At 38.8% G+C, this 21,714-nt stretch overlaps 1 protein-coding gene and 1 pseudogene across 1 annotated transcript in view; both read right to left on the bottom strand.

The window, feature by feature from the left end:
- DNAH11 (dynein axonemal heavy chain 11) overlaps positions 1 to 21,714 on the bottom strand; it is a 363,375-nt gene that overhangs the window by 79,403 nt on the left and 262,258 nt on the right. Inside the window, exons 58-63 of the mRNA XM_057504579.1 lie at positions 18,654 to 18,767; positions 16,541 to 16,684; positions 15,736 to 15,918; positions 14,062 to 14,163; positions 8,676 to 8,814; positions 3,767 to 3,933 (exon numbers count right to left, since the gene is read on the bottom strand). Of these exons, the coding sequence (XP_057360562.1) occupies positions 3,767 to 3,933; positions 8,676 to 8,814; positions 14,062 to 14,163; positions 15,736 to 15,918; positions 16,541 to 16,684; positions 18,654 to 18,767 (849 nt within the window). The remainder of the gene's footprint in view (positions 1 to 3,766; positions 3,934 to 8,675; positions 8,815 to 14,061; positions 14,164 to 15,735; positions 15,919 to 16,540; positions 16,685 to 18,653; positions 18,768 to 21,714) is intronic.
- LOC118907995 (U3 small nucleolar ribonucleoprotein protein MPP10-like) lies at positions 19,023 to 21,444 on the bottom strand (annotated as a pseudogene).

Raw genomic sequence — 21,714 nt, 5'->3', positions numbered from 1 at the left:
AAAATGCCCAGTCTGCCTAAAGCAATCTACAGATTCAATGCAATCCCTATCAAAATACCAATAGCATTCTTTAACAAACTGAAACAAACAGTTCTAAAATTCATTTGGAACCACAAAAGACCCTGAGAAGCCAAATCAATCCTGAGAAGGAAGAATGAAGCAGGGGGGATCTTGCTTCCTAACTTTAAGCTCTACTACAAAGCCACAGTAATCAAGACAATTTGGTACTGGTACAAGAACAGGTAGATCCATAGACCAGTGGAACAGAACAGAGAGTCCCGATATTAACCCAAGCATACATGGTAAAGTAATATATGATAAAGGAGCCATGGATATAAAATGGGGAATTGACAGCCTCTTCAATAACTGGTGTTGACAATACTGGACAGCTGCATGTAAGAGAATGAAACTAGATTACCGTCTAACTCCATACACAAAAGTAAACTCAAAATGGATCAGTCACCTGAATGTAAGTCATGAAACCATAAAACTCTTAGGAAAAAACATAAGCGAAAACCTCTTGGACATAAACATGAGCGACTTCTTCTGAACATACCTCCCTGGGCAAGGGAAACAAAGGCAAAAATGAATAAGTGGGACTATATCAAACTAAAAGTCTTCTGTACAGCAAAGGACACCATCAGTAAACAAAAAGGCATCCTACAGTATGGGAGAATATATTCATAAATGACATATCCGATAAGGGGTTGACATCCAAAATATATAAAGAACTCATGTACCTTAACAAACAAAAAGCAAATAATCCAATTAAAAAAGGGGCACAGGGTCTGAACAGACACTTCTCCAAAGAAGAAATTCAGATGGCCAACAGGCACATGAAAAGATGCTCCACATCGGTAATCATGAGAGAAATGCAAATTAAAACCACAACGAGATATCACCTGATGCCAGTTAGAATGGCCACCATCCAAAAGACAAATAACAACAAATGTTGGCGAGGTTGTGGAGAAAGGGGAACCCTCCTACACTGCTGGTGGGAATGTAAATTAGTTCAAGCATTGTGGAAAGCAGTATGGAGGTTCCTCAAAATGCTTAAAATAGAAATACCATTTGACCCAGGAATTCCACTCCTTGGAATTTACCCTAATAATGCAGGAGCCCAGTTTCAAAAAGACATATGCACCCCTATGTTTATTGCAGCACTATTTACAATAGCCAAGAAATGGAAGCAACCTAAGTGACCATCAGTAGATGAGTGGATAAAGAAGATGTGGTACATACACACAATGGAATATTATTCAGCCATAAGTATCAAAACAAATCCTACCATTTGCAACAACATGGATGGAGCTAGAAGGTATTATGCTCAGTGAAATAAGCCATGCAGAGAAAGACAAGTACCGAATGATTTCACTCATATGTGGAATATAACAACAAAGCAAAACTGAAGGAACAAAACACCAGCAGACTCACAGAACTCAAAAATGGACTAACAGTTACCAAAGGGAAAGAGACTGGGGAGGATGGGTGGGAAGGGAGGAATAAAAGGAATAAGGGGCATTATGATTAGCACACATAATGTAGGGGAGCACGGGGAAGGCAGTATAGCACAGAGAAGACAAGTAGTGACTCTACAGCATCTTTGTACACTGATGGACAGTGACTCTAATGGGGTGTGTGGTGGGGACTTGATAATGGGGGAAACCTAGTAACCACAATGTTGCACATGTAATTGTATATTAATGATAACAAAATTAAAAAAAAGGTTAATAAGGAATTTCAGCCAGTTTTGGACCTGGGCACCTATTCATACAGATGTGACTGTCTTCCCATTTTGCTGAGATTGAATGTAGAAGTCATGGGAGATAAGTGGCTCAGACTAAAAATCTCCAGGAAAACAAACATTTGATATCTTGCATGTAGCTCTTTCTGCCATCTTTCTGCCAAATGTCTTAGATACATAAAAGTACAAAGGGATGTCATTTATATAATTTGGAACCATTTTCTTTGTTTAGTGTAGTTATGTTCAGGGATGAGTGGGATAGCAAACTAGTCATATTTTAGGGTCTGTTTCTCAGTTTGCATGATGCTATGTACACAAGAGAAAAGGCGAAAGTGTTTGATGACTGTAGACAGACATGGTGTTTCCCTGATGAGAACTGTGGGGCCATAGTAAAACACAGGCCCACAGTTAGAATTAATGAATATTTAGCATGTATTAGCAGCTTTGGATATATGCTTAGAATGTTTAGACATTTTGGATAAGTCAATCAATTTTATTTATTTGTATAACCTCTTCAAAGAAAAATTTTATTGTCATGGAACCCCACAGTTGAAGTTTTACATAAGTGGGAAAATACAAATCAATTCATGGGAGACTTTCCAGAGACACATACATAAATAATGCTATCCAGCAATTAAAGATCAATTTTAAAACAAAACTTGGGGGGGCAATTTTCAATTTTAAAACTGTAAAATGACTGGTAGCATAAGTTCATATTGTCAATACTACTGCATGTCCCAAAGTGAAGAGTAATTATGACAAGAAGAAGATGTGAAGTTCAATAGTTTGGGCATGAAGAAGTCAGTGAATTCCCCTATAATTTTGGAAAGAACGAGAAAGCTTTATGCACAACGGAGAATGCAGAGAGGACCAGAGACAAGGACAACCATCAGTCTGAGGGAGCCATAGGGTGATCGAGGTAGAGATAGTCTTGCAGAGGATACAAATTTGGAGAAGATGAGACTGAGAAAAAGGAACTGGACAACTGACAGTTTTACAGGAAGAGTTGGACAAAATTCGCAGAAAACTTTATCCTCTTACAGAAAAGCACATTTTATGGCAGAAATACTTAATGAAAAGCCTTGAATGTTCATGGTAATACAGATAACCTCTTTTTAAAAATCTTCAATGTACAAATATGGTTTGATAATATAGATATATTAAATAATTTTGTTTATTTAATTAACAGGAGGATTTTTATTTTAAAATTGTTAATTATGGGATGCCCTTAATAATGAGCTTACCCCAAAACATTAAATTTTATTTACCTTTCAGAAACTCTACTGACATGTATTTGTGTCATGAAAACTACTACTACGAAAACTGAAGCACAATTACAATACAGAACATGAATAGGCAGAGAGATTGAGGATATCCTAAGGGCTGGATATGTACATGAAGAACCTTCTTTAACAACTGAAATAACACCGTGTTGCACAGAAAAAAGTGACCTAGAAATCAGGAGGCTTCATTTCCTGTTCTTTATGACCTTACAAGCCCTTTAAACTTCCTGCATCTTGGTTTTCTCATTGGTACAAGGACGATCTTAAACTAGATTATTTTAAATCTTCCAAATCTATAATTTCACTTTACTTATGGGTCTGAATTTTCAAATTTAGGGTGAGCTATTTTTTAGACTTACATACAAAATGCTACACTTTTTAATCTAAAAGTATTCATGGGAAATAATCTTTAATAAATAACCATGATATTAGTAAGACAACAAAAAGCTTCATGCTTCACAATAACATAATAATCCAAATTTGATGTTTCAGTTTTGTTAAAAGCTGTTTTCCAACTACATCTCTACAGTTTCTGTAATTTTCATCATTTTCCATCTCTCTGCTGAAATCATCATTAAAATAAGAAAAACTGCAATACCCAAGAAACATCTCCTTCCTACTAGAATTTCCAGTCTGTTGTCATTAGGGAGGTACAAAGGAACTGGTATAAATACTGTTTTTACTACTGAGATTTCAGTACAATCCTTCCAAATGTTGGCAAGGTAAGGGATTAACTTACCTTCTGTTGAAGAAAGGGAACCCACTTGCAGTCCACCAGCTCCTGGCGATACTGCTTCGTAAAGGATCCAACATAGGACACAAAAGCTGCAGTAAGGAGGACATCTCCACAGAGTGTCTTCTCCTGAGCTTCAAAGGATTTAATAGACTGACCCCAACGAATCTTCTCTGACTGAAAGATAAAATGTACTCAGACGTAACTGCAGGGCAAGCATCAACTCCACAAATACTTAATGAAATTACCTTACAGCTTAGTTCAAGTCTGTGTCGTTCTGCGCAGTCTTTAGAAGGCACAGACTGTAACTGAGCGGCGTTACTATTATACTCTCTCGTATGTCTGAAACACACTGTTTTGAAGGAGCTCCCTTACTCTATCAGTGGAGTTCACTACAATGTGACATTAGATCTTTAACATCTCCTTGTTGGATGCTCTCTTTAATTATGATTGTGGTCCTTCTTGAGAGGCTGATGGTCACTTTCCTGTCCTGCTGAGAGTGGAGGACCACGAGCTGAGGCCGGGACTGAGGGACATCAGGATTTTTAATGGCAGCTTGGCTGCTCCTTATTCCTCCTGCTTTTCAACAATAGTGCTACATGCCCTGAGCAAACATTGTTTGAAACTACTGGCTATTGGCTGTTTACGGAAAAGGGAACATGACAACCACCACTCATATTAATTAATTAAAGCATAGAGCTTAAAGAGCTACCTATCCTGGATTTTATTAAAGGTAGTGCTGGTAGTTACTCAGTTTGGGTTATTTTTCTAATATAATCACTCCAGCAGTGGAAGAAACTGTAGCCTGTTTAAAAAGATGGACAGCAGGAGGATTTTACTAGCCCTGAAGACAATATGCTCAAAGAATGCTGCTGAAGTCCTGTATGGCATTTAAAAATCTGATTTCCAGGTTAAGTATGTGGAGTCCTTAATACTGAATTCGAATAAAACTGCTATAAATATCTACGGATTGACTGAATTGCAGGATAGTTCACTAATTCACTTTGTTTCAATACTATACATTAATGCTATACATTATACATTGAAACACTTTGTTTCAATACTATACATACATGCTATACATTAATATCACATTCCAAGAACATCAAATTAATTGAAAAATTATTAACTGAAAAAAAATCAGCAATTTGACTGTATAATCGGCAAAAAAGAACTTAGCTTTTCTCATGAAAGGAGACAGAAAGCAAAATTGATAAATGTCTGATCAGCTGGAATGCCAGTTCCCTGCAAGCCATCATAATACTCTACCAAGGTCATGGAATTAGCAGGTGACAATGGCTCTCAAAGCTAGTTGAAGATAGCTTCCTTGCTTTGCTTGATAAAGACCACCGCAAGTTAGCTATGTGATTGAACATGAAGGAACTTCAGCTCTCTAAGCCCTCTGTATGGAAATTCATTACTTTCCCTCCTCAGCTATAGACAATATATCCATTAATTTTGAAGAAGAATCTCCCATTTGCCTTCCCTCCATCTTTGTTGTCTTTGGTTAGCAAATGATAAACAATAAACTGCACCCACCTCGTTCTCCAAAAACAGCTTTGAAATGTGAAGATTTACTAAACATAGACTTATTGGCTATTGAAATCATCAATAATTTCACTATACCACCCATGCTACATAAATCATTACTGACACTGGCTAACAAGGGTTTAAGAGATGGAACATGTCCTGTAATAAATTTCTAGACAGTTAAAAATCACTATAATTTTATTCTAATGCATTATAGATTGCCTGTAATGTCATTCTGGCTGGGGTGACCCATTTCTAATTTTGAACAGCTGTTCAGCTCAGGAGTTAGTTAATGATTAAATATAAATTGCCTGATTTATTAGTCTGAAAGGCTGAGACTATAGCTTCCAGGTCAATGCTATATAGACAAAATCATCAGTCTTGATGCTTTTCAGAAGTTAACTGTCTCCTGTTTTAGTCAGAAAGAATTTATCCTCAAAGGAAAAGGTCTGACATCTCCAATTAATCCTTTAAAAAAATATATATATATATTTTGCTAGTTAACATTATGAACCTTTTTTTCTTCTTCTTGTCTAAATCATTAAGAGTAAGGAAAGCCTTTGGAAGATATTGCTAGTGTTTTAGAGACACATGGTGGAGCCTATTTTCCTCTTGATAAAACTTCCACATATTCTAGAACTACTTCAAGAAAACAGTCTAGTTAAATGGCACTTCATCTTTTCCTCAGGTACTTTACAAATGGTAAACACCTCAAACTGCTTAAATCATATCACTTGCAATGAGAATGGGTGTAAACTTCACTAGCAGAAGTAGAATCTTTCAACTGACCTAAGAATAATGAGTCTTCAAAGGGCTCTGGAAATTTTTCTTAAACACAGGAGGCTCCCAAACTCACCCACTGATTCACTTGACAATGCCCATTGGTGCCCATAGGTGTACATGTGCCAGGGACTATATGCTTGGGATTAAGCAGTGCAGAAAACAGATGTTGCTCTTTTTCTTGAGGAGCTTATATTCTAGTTAGGGGAAAAAGACTGAAAAAAACCCATGTATGTATTCCATATGTACACATGTAAGTGTGTGTGTGTGTCGTGTATTGATAAATGCTATGACAAAATAATAAAGCAGAGTGAGTGGACAGACAGCTATAGAGTGGTGTGTGTTGAGAGTGGAAGCAGGCTGAATACTCGTTTATGTAGGGAGGTGAGAGAAAACCACGTGACAAGGAGTACCTTTAGCAGAGCCCTGAAGGAAGTGATGGAGCCAGCAATGTCGTGGTCTTGGAAAGGGGAAGCCACGAGCAGGAGAAAGGCAAAGACCAAGAGGTAGGAGAGTGGCTGGCAGCATGAAGAAGAGCAAGGAGCCAGTGAAGATGGTGCAAGAGGGCAGGTGGCGGAGGGGGCACAGAGAAGCATCCAGGAGTGAGATCATGTAGGGTCTTGTAGTTCCGGGAGAGCCTGTCAAATGCACTTTGAGTTAGATGATTAGTTACTGGGGAATTCTGGGAGAGTGGTGACAGGAATGGACTTAGCTTTTAAACATCACTCAGCTGCAGTGAGGGGAGTGGACTCTGGGGGTGGGAATGGTGGAGGCCAGGGTGGTACTCCAGGGCAGAGATGGTGGGAGCCTGGACCAGCGTGGTGAGGCCAAGGTGGTCAGAACGCCATGATTCAGGGCAGACCTTGAGGGTAATGCACTCTGCTGATGGACTGAGTATAGGCTCTGAGAAACAGAGCAAAACTCAGGGATGAGTCCAGAGTTTTGTCCATAACAACTGGAATATCAGACTGCAATTGTTGAGATGGAATGGAGAGAGTAGAGTTTGCAGATGAACTATGAGTTTATGCATAATGAGCTATGAGTTTCAAAAGGATGATGGGTTTAATTTGTAGTAAGTTTAAATTAGATTTTTAAAGTCTACCCTATTCATAAGAAGTTAAGCTATGGCCCAGCCCAGGCCATCCTAACACACCTTTCTCCCTCCTTCCTTGCTAAGATAATTCTGATTTTGAGAAGAGTGGCAATGTGTCCAGCTCCATAAGATGGATGGCAGGTGATTGGCTAAGCCGATCATAATAACTAATTTCCCATTTTCCCAGCATTCTTTGCAGCTAGATGTGAACAATCTTGTTCTGACTGAAGAAATCTAATTGGTAGTCTGCCAGAGGGGATTCCAGGAACACTTCAGTTTTTCTTATAAAGGAAAAATCCAACTGCTACAGACTTTTCTCTCATCTGAACTTGAAGGGACAGTCCATCTGTGACCATTCTGCGAAAGGCATGAGGGTGAACAACCACCTGCTGAGTAAGTGTGGAGCAGCAGAGGGGTACAAAGAGGTTAGGAGTCTGGTCACTAATTACCTGAATCAACACTGATAATGGTCTACCTCTGGAATTTTTTATAGTATGTGAAAAATGAACTCCCATTTTTTTATGCCAGTATAAATCAACTATGTTATCATCTTCTGCTAAATGCATTTCTGATAGTGTAGTTATATGTTTTTAGGTAGCACTTAAATAAAAATAACCACGTTTTTAAGATTTAATTCACACATCATGAAATACACCCTTTAAAGTACACAAACGGTTTTTAGTATATTCACAGACTGGTGAGATCATCCCCACTAATTTTATAATGTTTCTCTCATACAATAGAGAAACTCTATACCTAGTGGCAGTCACTCCCAAACTCCTGCCCCTTCGTCTAGCCCCTGGCAACTGCTAATTTCTATCTCTATAGATTTTCCTGTTCTGGACATTTCATAGACATGGAATCATACAATATGTGGCCCTTAGTGTATCTTTTTTCACTTAGTATGACATTTTCAAGGTTCATCCCTGTTGCACCATGTATCAATATTTCAACCTTTTTTATAGTCAGATACTATTCCATGGTATGAATACATTACACATGGGAGAGCAAACAAACTCTGTGACTTACTGATGTCAAGGGCTTTAAGTTCTTCTACCACTCATGTTCAAACAGGAGAAAGTTACTAAGAATTATTTAAAAATTCTTTAATGGAGTAACTATTAACATTAGCATGTTAGTCACCTGTAAAAAGATGTCACAGAAAAAAATAAACCAAGCAGGCTTAGCTTGAAGTAATGTTTTCTTGGTAGAACTCAATTGCAAATGTATGTTAAAAGAATCAGACAATAGTTCAATACCACAGTTGCTAATAGCTGTCCTGAGCATATAATGTATCTGAGGAGAACCACTGGGTTCATGGCTATCTACTAAAAAATACATAGACTCTATCACTTCTTCCTTTTGGTTAAGTTAGAACTACTGTATGAATGATGTTTATTCCCCTTGGTTGTTGATTCCAGGTCTATTTAGTTATATAGACAGCAAATAAAGAAAAAATTCCAAAAAGCCAATCTGAGTATTTTAGTTGGAATTTTGGAAGAAAAAGGTAACTTGCCTCAAGCTCCTTGACAAGTCTGTTAGCTAGTTCAATAGTTTTGTTGGTTTGGTTCACCTCTTCTTGACATCGAACTTTCTCAGCTATTGCTTTTTCAAATGAAGCTGTGAGTCGGTTCAGATTTCGATCCAAATCCTAAGTAAAAGTCGAAATTGCTTTGTGAGCCATTTTTAAACAGGATGGAAATGTTATAATCAACTTAAAATATCTAGTACCTTAAGGTAAATGAAACCAACCTCTCCCTCCTTTGACCTTTGCCCCTTCAGCATATTTATGCTAGGTATGGGAGAAAGGTAAGTGGTAATAAATGCATCAGTGCAACCAGAGATTACCAGTTCACCACACAGTCTTCTTGCTTTCCTCTTGCACCAAAGAGAGGGCTGACAGTGACTGGGCTGGGTGGATGTGCCCTGCAGACTCAAACACACCCTGGCTGCACTGTCCCCTCTCTCTTGTGCCTAAGCCTCATCCTCCAGTTCCATGTGTTAATGATTAGGCTCATCTTTTCTTTCTCCACCTACTGTTCCCTCATTTCTCATTAGTCCATAGCTCAGACAAGGAAAAGGGGTGTTAATTATTAACCCCTTTAGACCTCAGCAACCTGACGCAGCTTGACCCAGAAAGTCAAGGCTTTCTGTTCTGGAAACTTGGAGTTGAGACACAGAGGTATGCCATTGTCTTTAGCACCAAAAGACCTAGGAAGAGGTACATTTTCGAGGGCTTCATTTAGAAAGCGACTACCAAGGACACAGGAAGGCAGGGGAAACCATTGTGGAAGAGAAAGAATGAAAGAGAAGCAACATGGTCCTGGAGAGACACCAAAAGATATCTATGGCAGCTTCCCATTTGCTGGATCTCTTTCCTCCTGAGATCCAGGCACATTTTTTTCCTCAGAGTTCCATGAGTCATCCTTTTTTGGCTTAAGGTTTCCTAAGTGGGTTTCTATTACTTACAGCCAAAAAAGCTTTGACTAAGATATCAAACACTTAGGAGACTCCTTACTATGGCATCTTGCTACATGCAGGTTCTAACAACCCTAAAGAAGTCTTAAAACATTGCATTTGTAAATACAGCTGACCCTTCCACAATGTGGGGGTTAGTGACCCCAACACCCCAGTGCAGTTGAAAACCCATGTATAACTTTTAACTCCCCCAAAACTTCACCACTAATAGCCTACTGTTGACCAGAAGCCTTACTGATAACATAAACAATCGATAGTTTGTATGTCACATTATATACTATATTCTTAAAATAAAGTAAGCTACAGAAATATTTTTTCAAATTGTTGCAAATCTCTAAAAAACTTTCCAATAAATTTATTGCAAAAAATCCATGTATAAGTGGCCCTGTACAGTTCCAACCCATGTTGTTGAAGGGTCAACTGTATGTGCAAAGTTCAAAGAGACTTTAATTAGCAAACTTGCATAATTTAGAGACTGCTTATATTTGTCAATGACCCAATTACTACATCATTAGAAACCGAGGAAGGTGTGCGGTTGACACTGCTGCTGTGCTGTGAGTCACAGTGACCATGGGTCTCTGACCCGCAAGACTCATGTCTTCTGCCAGCCTCTATGAAACCATGGTAGGCTAAGTTGTTTTCTTGTAAGTAGGGGAAAGTCTTGGTTCCTTCAGTTCTAGATAGGCCCTGGCTTCTTGAATTCTAGAAGTCAATGGAGAAAGGAGGGACTAACCCCAAGGGCTCCAGCCCACTAGATTCCTCAAACCAGTGGTTTTCAAACTGAGCAGGCATCAGAACCACCAGGAGGCTTTGATAAAACCCAGATTCCTGGGCTCCCCACCAGAGTTTCCCCTTCAGTAGATCTGGTGTGGGTTCTGAGAGTCCTTATTTCTAACAAGTTCTCAGGTAACACTGATGCTACTGCTGATTTGGGGAACACACTTTGAGAACCACTGCCCTAAAGAAACTGACTTTGGGTTTTCTTTTTGACATTCTTAGTTAGGCTCTGTGTTTAAAAGACATGATGGTCTTTCTTCCACTCCTGCTCAAGAATTTCTTTTTCACTTGACCTTCAATATAAGGCCATCTTTTCATCTTAAAGTAGAGATACAGACTCAAAAGAGCAAATGCATATGGAGTAACACTGGTATGAATGAGTTTCCATCATAGCCCAGATGCTGGTATCAGACACATCCCGACTTGGTCAGTCAAGAAGGCAACCCAGGAGGCGTAAGATCAGGAGGAGAGAAAGCTGAGGAGAGAAGAAAAATGAGAGGCTGGAGGGAACAAAGGCAAAGCTAGTAAATTTATAATTTCACTTCAATTAAAGCCTTTACCTGACTAGTGTGCCAACCGACAAACTATGCAGAGGTATTTCGTCCTTGCTATGATCAGTCATGGTGTCTTCGTAAAGAATTCAGCCTTGGTAGGAGCTGGGGCCAGAGATTCTCTTGCATTAAGAATTTCCTTCTGATAATCTATTCTTGGTAGGGGGATACAGAGGACCCATTCTTCATAAGCACATTTTGATTATTATTATGTGTTGTTTTCTCTGTGTCTGCAAAGTTAGCTCTGTGGCCTATTGATATGTGAACCTGTGCTTACATTGTGGGTCTTTGCAAACAATTGATGTGAATGATTCTTTCAGCTAGTTGCAGGCTATGTCCAAAGGATCACTAGTTCTGCAACTAGATAAAGTCTTACTTAACTTTAGGATCACACACAGTTGTCTTGACCATCCTTGTCACGTTTTCTATGAACATTAAATTGCTTACAACATACATGAAGCCATTAATAATAGGTGACAACATTTTTCTAAAGATTTTAGTCAAGTTGACTGAACTTTGACCAATGAATGAAGATAATTCTTACAAAATTAACATGTTCATTCTAAATTTGTCTAAATCAACTGTTGTTGACTTGTTTTTCTTTCAAAGTCACCAGGATTTATTGACTAGCATGCTTGCTGCTGTAGCAGGAATATGTACTGATTGAACAGAAAGAAGGGAAGGGTCAAGTTACTTGGGCAGCGAGTAATGGTCAGGAGGTCATTAGAAGCAGCACTCTTGAAAGATAAGGCATTGTGAATTACTGTGAGAGGTGCTGGGATTTTCCATGGCTTAAGGAGAAAGCTTTCGGGGTTGTTAACCATCTTATTAAAATAATTATCAAAAAAAGATTCTTTATAATTATTGAATAGTAAAATGAGAAGCCAATTTATTCTCTTCCTGGTATATTCAAGGAGTCAGTGCCTTGGGCTCTGCCTTGGAAAGATGATTTCCCCTCTTTTTTGAGACCCTGCCCTTAAATCTGGGAGGTGCTCTCTATTAGAACGTCTCCCTGCTCCCCACATTTTTTTGCCAAATTAACAAGTAGTAGTCCCAAGTTCAGGCTTTGTTCTATGAGGATTTGGGCTTGGCTTCCTGGCCACTCTGAGCGCCAGATTCCAGGCTGCAGTGGCTGCTGAGTTCACCTGCTCAGGGAACCCACAGCAGGATTTACTCCAAGGTAGGAACATCCTCCCCAAGGTCTACCTTCAGCTTTCATTGCTCCTTATTCTTCACACTTCCACTGGACAATTTCTCTATGTATATGATGTTCACACCAGTGATTCCCAAATCTACATTCCTGAGCCAGGTGTTACTCTCAAACTTCACTCCTGACTGCTGACCACATAACTTACGGGTTTTCTACAGGAAGAGAGTGGGAGCTAACATTTATCGATTGTGTACTGCACAATGAATAGCATCTCAATACATCAGGATTCATAGGTTAGAAGTAACAGAAACCAACTGTACCTAATTTAAGCTGAAGGGAATTTACTGGAAGAAAATAGGGGTGGCAGAGGCTGTTAGGAAGAAAGGAAGGGTGAAGCAGCACAACCAGGCACTCAGAGATCTGTCTTGGGAGCAGGAACTACCTGAAAGTCTCACGGGACAGTGAATCTAGGATGCAGGAAACTCTGATTTCAGTCTTTTTATTCTTTTGCTGATGATTCGAATTTTAGAGATGGGGAACCAAATTGGCAAATCTTGGATCATATATCTAGTCTTCAGCTAGAAAAGGGAAGGAAGGGCACCCTTGCTAAAGCCCCAAAGAAGGTAGGCTGGATTCTGGGTAGCAGAAAAGTCACAAACACCCTACTTGAAAGGTAGCTGTTTATTGTAACTATGTTCTAGAAAAGCTGAAGCACCAACGGTCTCCTTAGGTTGCTAGGATTATGTAGCCTCCCGCTCTGATTGCACTACTCCATGCTGCCTTGTCAGACTCCTTAAGTTCATCATCTCTGCTTTGTATTCCTCTTCCTCCCTCCATATCCCATCAGCCAGCCTTACATCCATTTCACTCTCCATAGCAGGGCTTCTTCTGCCTTAGCTGAGGCCCTAAGAGGACTCACTGCCGTGCCTTCTACCTTCTGGACTATTCTCTCCCTCCAGCTTCCATTCAGCTGCTGAAGAGCTAATCTGAGCATGTCATTAGCCTATTAAAATATTTCAAAGTCTCAAATATCACTAGTCAGATGAAATTTAAATTTTGTAGTGTGAAAGGCAAGGAAGACCTTTGCCCACCTTTACAAATCCATCTCACATTACTTCCTGCTCTTCCTAACTTTCTCCAAAGCACTCACCTTAGAGCTCTGGCCTATTGAGTTTCCTCAAGTGTACCAACTTCTTCCCTCTTTTCTTTATTCTCTGCCAGGAATACCCTTCCCAACCTAGTGGTCCTGGTGACTGCCAAGAAACCTTTGAACCCCATGCCAAGTGCACCTTCATCATGAAAATGTCTCTAGTTTTTCCAGGCTCAGTGTTTCCTTGGTGCGGCTGTTGCACTCTCTCTATGGGCACATAAATACTAATACAATGCTGGACGGGAATGACTGGTTACATATTTGTGGAAACAGTAATGATGGTAATATTTGTAGTGATATTCTCTAAGAACTTACTATGTGCCCAGGTACCATACTAAATTTTTAATATGAACCATTCCTATTTAATCCTTACCATCCTACCTAAAAACTGGGTGCTATCATAATACTTGTTTCACAGATGAAAAAACAAAGACTTGGAGAGGTTAACTAACCTGTGCAAGGCAAAACAGTAAGTAGTGGAGCCAGGATATAAGCTCAGGCAGTCTGCTCCCAGAATCCTTGCTTTTAATCACTATGTGCCACCCTCCTCCTCCTCCTACCAGACCATCAAAGTTTGTTAAGTGCAGAAACCATGATAATTTCCCCTTTTCAAGGTCAGTGTCTAGCATATAGCAGATAAGAAATATCTACTGAAAGACTATATAAATGGATACATGTATGAGATCGAATTCCTTTCTGTTAGAACTTCAATATGTCCCTGTCTGAAGGTGGAATTCTAAGGGGGAGGTGCCATCTCTTGGGAACTTTCTCAGGGTCATAATTTACACTTACCTCCAGCTTTTTCCTGAGAGCTTCTAGTTTTTCAGTAGCTGCAGCCAATTCTAAGTTTGTTTGGGCTAACACTTGGCGTTTTGGCTCCACATCACAGTAGACCTGAAAATCCAAATGGGGTTTAATTCATGAAGCAATAAAGATTCAAAGAGAATGAGTATGCATTCAATCCTACATTTGCTGGGAGCTTTACTAAAATCTCTAATTCACCTAGCCATTTGTGGTTTATTTCTTAGCAATGGTTCTACCTAATTAATGGCAGAGCCAAAATCTACATAGCCTTCCACGATCTCTGGTTGCCATTTAGTCATTTATTCTAGACATTAGAGTTACAAGTACTTGTATAAAATACTATATATACATCAAACACCATTAAGATACTAAGATTAGTTTGTCATTAAAATCTGGAGGTAATCCTCATATCACTAGAAATTGTAGTGTGCAAGAACTATACCTAAAGTTGGGATCAAGTCTTGACTTTAGGGAAGAAAATAAATGTGGAGAAATTATCTGCAAACAGAAAGGAGAGTGGAAGGAATATCCTCACACAATATTAATCACACTTTTACTTTCTTTTCTAAGTTACTGGCCAATTTAAGTGTGTGTTATCTGAATGGTTTGAGAATTTCAATGGGCCAATTTTTCTCCTGTGGGAAGTGGGGAAGGAAATTAAATTTTATTTCCTATTTTATAGCAAAACAACACAGAACACAGCCACAGTCTAGGTGTTTGCTCATCATTTCACTTACGGTGCAAGGAGAGCACAGTGGTTGGGCATTTTGTTATGGAGAGAGGCCATACATTAAGGGCAGTCTGTCTAAACTCTTGCTCAATACAGATTTCCATGAATAAGAGAGAAAGATCAACAGGGTCCTCCTGTTCCTGTGGGTTCCCAATATAACGGATATAATCTGGTTTACGAAAATCATTTTGGGAATCACATTGATTATACTTGGCATTTCCTCAGTAATTCCATTTGTAAATATTACAACCTTCCACACAAAAAAAGGACACAGTTCTTCAGCCTCAGGGGACACGCACTGTTCCCTTTTCCCAGACAAAGTTCTTGGAACAGAGTTGGCAGACAGTAAGCATTTGATAATAAATAAATGACTAAGTGAAATGATAATCTGTCTCTATATTGTTTGATGGTACAAACTTTAGATTAGACTATATATAGTCAAAATATGTGTTTGTCATGTAAACACTCAAGCAAAAAGAAAGCTGGTTATTTCCTCATCTCGTTGAGTCTACAATGGATGGTGTAAATTTTTGCATTGAGAGTAGGGATTAAGTTTAAATAAACACAAATTCAGACTTGTATTTGTTTCAAGTTAACATGAAATTAATATTTTAACAAAATAAGTATAATTAATCTAGCCAATAAGTTTGTATCTAATCAAATCAAATTCATTACTGCTATTTGATCTAAAGTAGCTAATCATTCTACCCTAGAAAAAGATAATTTCCACATTTCAAATATTCTCTGTATAGGATTGTTTAATCTGATACTTTCATGTCTCCATCTTCAAACTTTATCTTATTAATTAATTAAAATAATTTTAATGCCAAATTAAGTACCAAATCATTTTACATTTTTTGCTAGCCTAGAACCTTACATGCTTACTGCCCTTTGTGAGTAACACCTGTAAACCATCAGATTAAGACTGATACCTCATAGAATTTCATGATGTTGATGACCCAGGCACAAAGACCAGCTGCTGCAAAAGATTTGGTCCGAATCAGGTTTGGACTGAACTCTGGGTCTTTCAAATACTGTTCATTCACCACTTTTAGACAGTTCTCTGGAATGTGCTCTTTGTCATAGTTAATTAACGCTTGTAAAAAATCATCAACCTGTAAAGCAAAAAGACTTATTGCAATGAACCCATTTGGGCTGCAGAGAAAATTCCAAGATCAAAAGTTAAAATCAGCTTTTAGGACTTGCATTACAAAGGCAAAATTGGCAAGCTGCATTTATCCTACTGTTTGACTTTTTCAGCCTTTATAGTATGAAGTAAGAATTAGCAATGGACACTTTTTAAATCTCTTCTATCCCAGGGTAAAATATTTAGTCCCTGTGCAGGAGGCATTCACATTTTGAAAGAAAAGAAAGGCAGAAAAGAAAAAGAAAAACACATACCAAAGAGCCCCTCTGCTTCACCTTCTTACATTAGTAACATTTTTCCAGCATAAGAAATCCATGTAATTTTCTCCCTCCTACACTTAACTGCTTTCGTAATTTTGCAAATAATTAGCAACCTTCCAACTGCTGCTGCTCTTGACTTAGGTATGCTACCACCTCCAAGCTGAACTCAACGCTGCAAACGAAATTAGAAATCTAGAGAACATACAGCAGTTTGCACTCAATGAATACAAAGATGATTTCTTTTGACTTGACCATCTTTTCCTGTCAAGTATAACCGCAGTACTGAAAACCAGAAATTGTTGGGATTCTTCTTGCCGGGCTGTCTGATACCTTTCCCATGAAGACTTTAGCTGCTTTCCAGCTTCGGTCCTTCGGCACTCGTCCCCGGGGCGCCAGAAGGACCATCACGGCCGCAGTCACATTGGTGACCGCGCTCGGAGGGCTGGGGAAGGCTTTCAGTTCGGTGAGATTGACCTGAAGAAAAGCACACGGACACACTCAAGTCCAGGGGAGGTCCAGAGAATGCAGGGACGTTACCAGGACGTTACTGGCCTCCCACTTTCCTTTTTCACATTAATCGCAGTCTAGCAGCTTCTACAGTCCACGCAGGGATTCCACCTCGGATGGAACTGACCCTCTCACTGGGCACTTTTCTGAATCTCTGCAAACATAACTGCCCTTTTTTAGCTTCCAAGAGAAACTGTCCATCTGATATAACAAACCTGCAGAGCCTTGCTCACTGAGTCCAGGGAATTTTATAAACATACAGGTTTTCGGGTATTTATGGAATATATCCCAACTTTATACTATTTTCATTTTAACCAGGCCCTCCCGGAAACATAATCCCTTATTTTTCAGAGTCTCTGAGTATTGTTTTTCTGCTTTACATGCATGAGAAACACCTATTACAGTTCAGATCTGTGCTGTTCAAGGGTCAGCTCTATAAGTATTAGGGCAAATAGTTTGGGGCAGAAATTGAGAAGTGTATATAGAAGTATATAAAGGTCTTATAAGAAGTAGACGTAAGTTAATGATACATGATTTTTTCTAAATGTGTTTTCTGTGATATTTCATGAGTTACATAATATACTCTTACTTTTAAAACCTTACCTAATGTTGAACCTGATTCTGCTCCATTAACATAAATTGCCTATTTATTTGGGAAGCAACTTCAAGGAATGGAAAGGATGTGAAGATAAAAAGCAAAAACCTAAAATATGCTAATGACAATTGAGAGCTGGCTACTGAAGATTCTTTTATCATTTATAAATATACTGAGTTCTATATTTAAGTGACATTATTTTGTCTGGGTTAATGCTCAGAGAAAAACATGCAAATGGAGAGCAGCACAAAGAAGTTAATTAACACTCCAGTGCTCAGGATACAAACTTCCATTACTCAGAGATAATCAGTTACTATTGTCCTTTTCCCAATTTTTTTCTATGCACAAGTATGTTATGTTCTTAACACACCCCCAAAAAAGTCATATAACATATCCTAGTTTATATTTGTTTTATTCACTTAATATATCCTGAACATTTTTTCCTGTTAACTATTATTCAACATCATCATTTTCATTGCAGCAGAGTATTTAAATGCATCAAAATCAATCTTGTATATTTACATTCTTTAAAAACTTTCAGTTTTATGGTAATAGCATAAGACATCCATGTAGGTAATAACTCTTTGCTTATAATCAAAATTATTTTCTTCAAAAACATACTTAAAAAAAAAAAAGAATTTGAATATTCCTTTGAAGAGCTGTGAAGGTCTGGATCCTTTCCTCTTTGAAACTGAATCTTAAGAATCTCAGGCCTGGAAATTCCCTAGAGTTCTCCCCAGAGACCTAGTAGAACCTGAGGACAAGATGCCCTGAGGCTCTTAAAATACCATTACTCACAATTCCATTTTTCCTTACTCTTCTGATAGTCACAGATTTTTTTTCTTATGGGAATTTGAGTGCTTATGAGGTTTTGCTAATAAAGTGAAGCTAGGAAAAATGGTGTGGGCCAAAGCTAGGTATCTCTGTTCCTAGCCTATTGTTCTTACCATGAGAGTTTCTCATTAATGCTACTTTTTATACCAGAGGAAATAAAGAATCCCCCATTTAGTTCTTAAAGCAACACATAATATGAACAACTGGATTTGGGTCAAATCCAGTCGCTGACAATAGAATTGCCTTTCATGTGAGTGTAAATCCCACTGTGTTGGAAGTATTCAAAAAGAGACTGCCTGGTGGCAGGCAGGCCAGACTCCTGGGAAAGAAAGTTGAACCATCGTGATGACCTCAAACGTTTGTTTCTACTTTAATATCTTATGGGACTTTCTTTCCTTTTAAACATCCTTTGGTTGCATGGACTTTACTCTCAGTTTAGTTATTCAAACCCTAACAACGCTTAAGTATTATTCTGAGGAACCCCTGGAGCCAAATCTTCGTCTTTACCCTGTTGAGCGTATTGAGTGCAGCTGTCGCAGCCACCAGCGCGGGCTCAGCCTTGAGTAAATCGGCCTCACACTCTCTCTGTTTCTGGGACACTTCAGTCTGAATGGCCGTCACCTACTCAGAAAGGAAAAGCACACAAATCCACATATACCAATTATCACCTTGGATATCTCTACTGAAAAATGCAGGTTAACTGAGACGCAGTTCAGAATTCAATAATTCGTTTGTCTACATTTTGAACAGATGAGGATATTGTTCTAAAGGCTCACTTACTTTCAGGCACAGCATATATGCAGTGCTTCACGTATGCACAAAATACGCAACAACAAATCCCAACACAGATAGGTTCAAATATCAAAATGCTCCAAATACGGCTTTGACTAATTATAAGGTGCTACCAATAATAAATGCAAGATAAAACGATTCATCTGTTCTTCAGATTTCTTTTTCAGAGAGTCCTGGACAAATGAAAATTCAGGCTGGCTCAGTAACCCAGACCTCCAAATATTCTTGCTAGAATTCCCTATCTAATTTTTGCTTACATATGTCTAAAAACCATATTGGCTGTACTTTAAGAACAGATGAGAAGCTTTTTGTTCAACTGGCTAGAAGATGGCATTCTTTTCTGTGCATGTTTAACCATAGGTAGGATTTTTTTCTTTTTTTTTACTTCTCAAAAATTTTATTATAAACAATGACAGAACATAAGCTTACACATTAATATTTACATTATATTTAAATACATTACAGCTTTAATTTATGAACAGAAATATCCCGTCTTTTCTTCTTTTTTCTTTTCTGTTTTCTTTGCATCATTGATTTGCATCTTTACTTGATCTTGTAACTTGGAAAAGAATGCTTGAGATGACTTTAAGGCTTTGTCTTTACCTTCATCCTTTAATAACAAAGCTCTGCCTGTTTTGGTCAGCTTTTTCAACTTCTCTGAAGTTTTTTGTGTATTTCCCTGCTTGATCTGGGTTGCTCTTTGCAAGCAGCTTTCTCTGCTTTTCCTTTGGCTTTATTTTCATATGCTTCTGAAATTTCTTTTTCCTCCGTTCTCGTTTCTTGTCTGTAACTGTTTTTTCAGCCGCTGTTTTTATGTCTCCAGCTTTATTTTATTCCTTGACTTCCTCTGGGGCCAGGAGAGCTGCATCACTGACACTCCCTGGGGCTACTTCTTCCAGGGTTAGGGCTGGCAGATTCGACACAACCTTAATCTCTGGAACAGGCGGTTTGGGGATGAAGTGAAAGTTTGAAAGGGCATCCAACTTTAAGAAGAGTGAATCTCTCATTTTCTGAATTTCTGCATGCTCTGGATTTTCCTCTTCTGCTGTTTTTAGCTGGTTGAGTTTGATGTATTCCTGTTCATAAATTTAAGTAAGGCTCAATCTGCTGTTCTCATGGTCTAATGTTATGCGCTTTTTGTACTCATATGCATCCTCTTTGGGTTTTTCTTTATGTACTACATTATCCCAAGCCTGATCTCTTATTCTCTGCTTAATGATATCTTCTAGTTGAAGGGTAGTTTCCTCTGTGGTCACAGGTGCCATGAGGACTGAATGGTCAAAGTGCAGGGTCTCCTCTGGAAGGCTGTTCTCTGGTCGCCTTTGTGCCGTCACTCCTCCTTGAAGCTGCCAGGGTTTTTTTTTCCAACAACTCTTTTTCTAAAGATGCAATTTTTTCATTCATCTTTTCCTGTCTTTTTTCAAAAGAGGATTTAACTTTATCAGAATCTTTCTCTACGTGTAAGATATCTGTAATTTCCATTTCCTCATCAACTGGCAAAGCAAAGGTTTATGTTGTTTACCATCTTCACTTTCTTCAAGGTCATTATGTTCATCTGCTTCAGAAATGCTGTCTTCTTCTCAGCAATCTCTTCCTCTTCATCTGAACCCAGTTCATCGTCGTGAACACTTGCTAAGTCTTCATCACTTTCAACTGGATCAAAGAAATCTTTGTATTTCAGATTTCTGGAACTTTTACCTGACTTGAGTTTTTTACTTTTAAAGAGTCCTTCCTCATCTTCATCAGAATTAACATCTTCAAAAAAATCTATATCTTCTTCCTCCTCCTCATCTTTTTGTGCTTCCTTTTCTATGTTTTCTAAAAAGATCTCCATTTCAGATAGTTTGAAGAGTTTATCATCTACTATGGACTTTTCTCTTGGTTTCCCAGACACTTTGTTTTGCACCTTGCTCTGCTATTATACCTTGCTGATATCAAAGTCAAGATCAGAATCCTCATCATTGAAAACCGGGCTTCTCCTCAGATCAAATTTGTCTGCATTTTTAGCTCGCTTATTCCCTTTGGGATCACTAACACTCAGGTGCAATACTTCCTCCTCTTCTAAATCTTGTTCTGGATCTGCTGGGCCACCAGCCTCCATCTCTGAGCCATCCTCCTCACGCTCCTGCTCTTCATTCTCTGGGAGAAGACTGATGTCTTTGTCTTTCATTGTTTCACTAACTGCATTCTGGACGTACTGTAAAACTGGTTCATTTTGCAGTTCTAGTTGTTGCCAAATCTGCTCATCATCAAGTCTGTTTCTTACCAATTTTTGTAAAGGACTTCCATGGACTCTACCATTCTCCAATATTTTAGTGAAGTCATGAAGAACTTCTGTTAAAGAAGTAAAGTTTGATGCCAATCCATCTTGAATCCCTCCCTACTTCAGAATTTGCCGGAGGTCTGCAGCCTGTGTCCACATGAGACCTGGGCCATCAGTAGAATTTTTATAAAGTCTGATTATGGCTTTTCTAAGGACCTGAGAACTAGCTATAGCTGCAGTCATTTTGCCTGTGGCAATGGAACAAAGGCACTGCTGTCCACTCCACTGCTGAGGGGCCAGTGGCCCCCTCCACACTCCAAATGAGTGCTGCTTCGCCTCCTGACATGAACACACATAACATGGCCACAGGGAAACCAGGCAGGTAAACTCGAACCAAAACAACATGAGAGGCTTTGGAGTTTGTATCCCCCTCCTCTTAGGACATCTATAGAATCTGAAAGGCCAGGAAGGGTACACTGGGAGCCCTCAGCCAAAACGGGAGTTGCAGAGCTG

Source organism: Manis pentadactyla, chromosome 7 (genome assembly GCF_030020395.1).
Source record: "Manis pentadactyla isolate mManPen7 chromosome 7, mManPen7.hap1, whole genome shotgun sequence".
NCBI classification, from domain to species: domain Eukaryota; kingdom Metazoa; phylum Chordata; class Mammalia; order Pholidota; family Manidae; genus Manis; species Manis pentadactyla.
The sequence above is the reverse complement of the archived record's forward strand: the minus strand, read 5'-3'. Positions and strand labels throughout refer to the sequence as shown.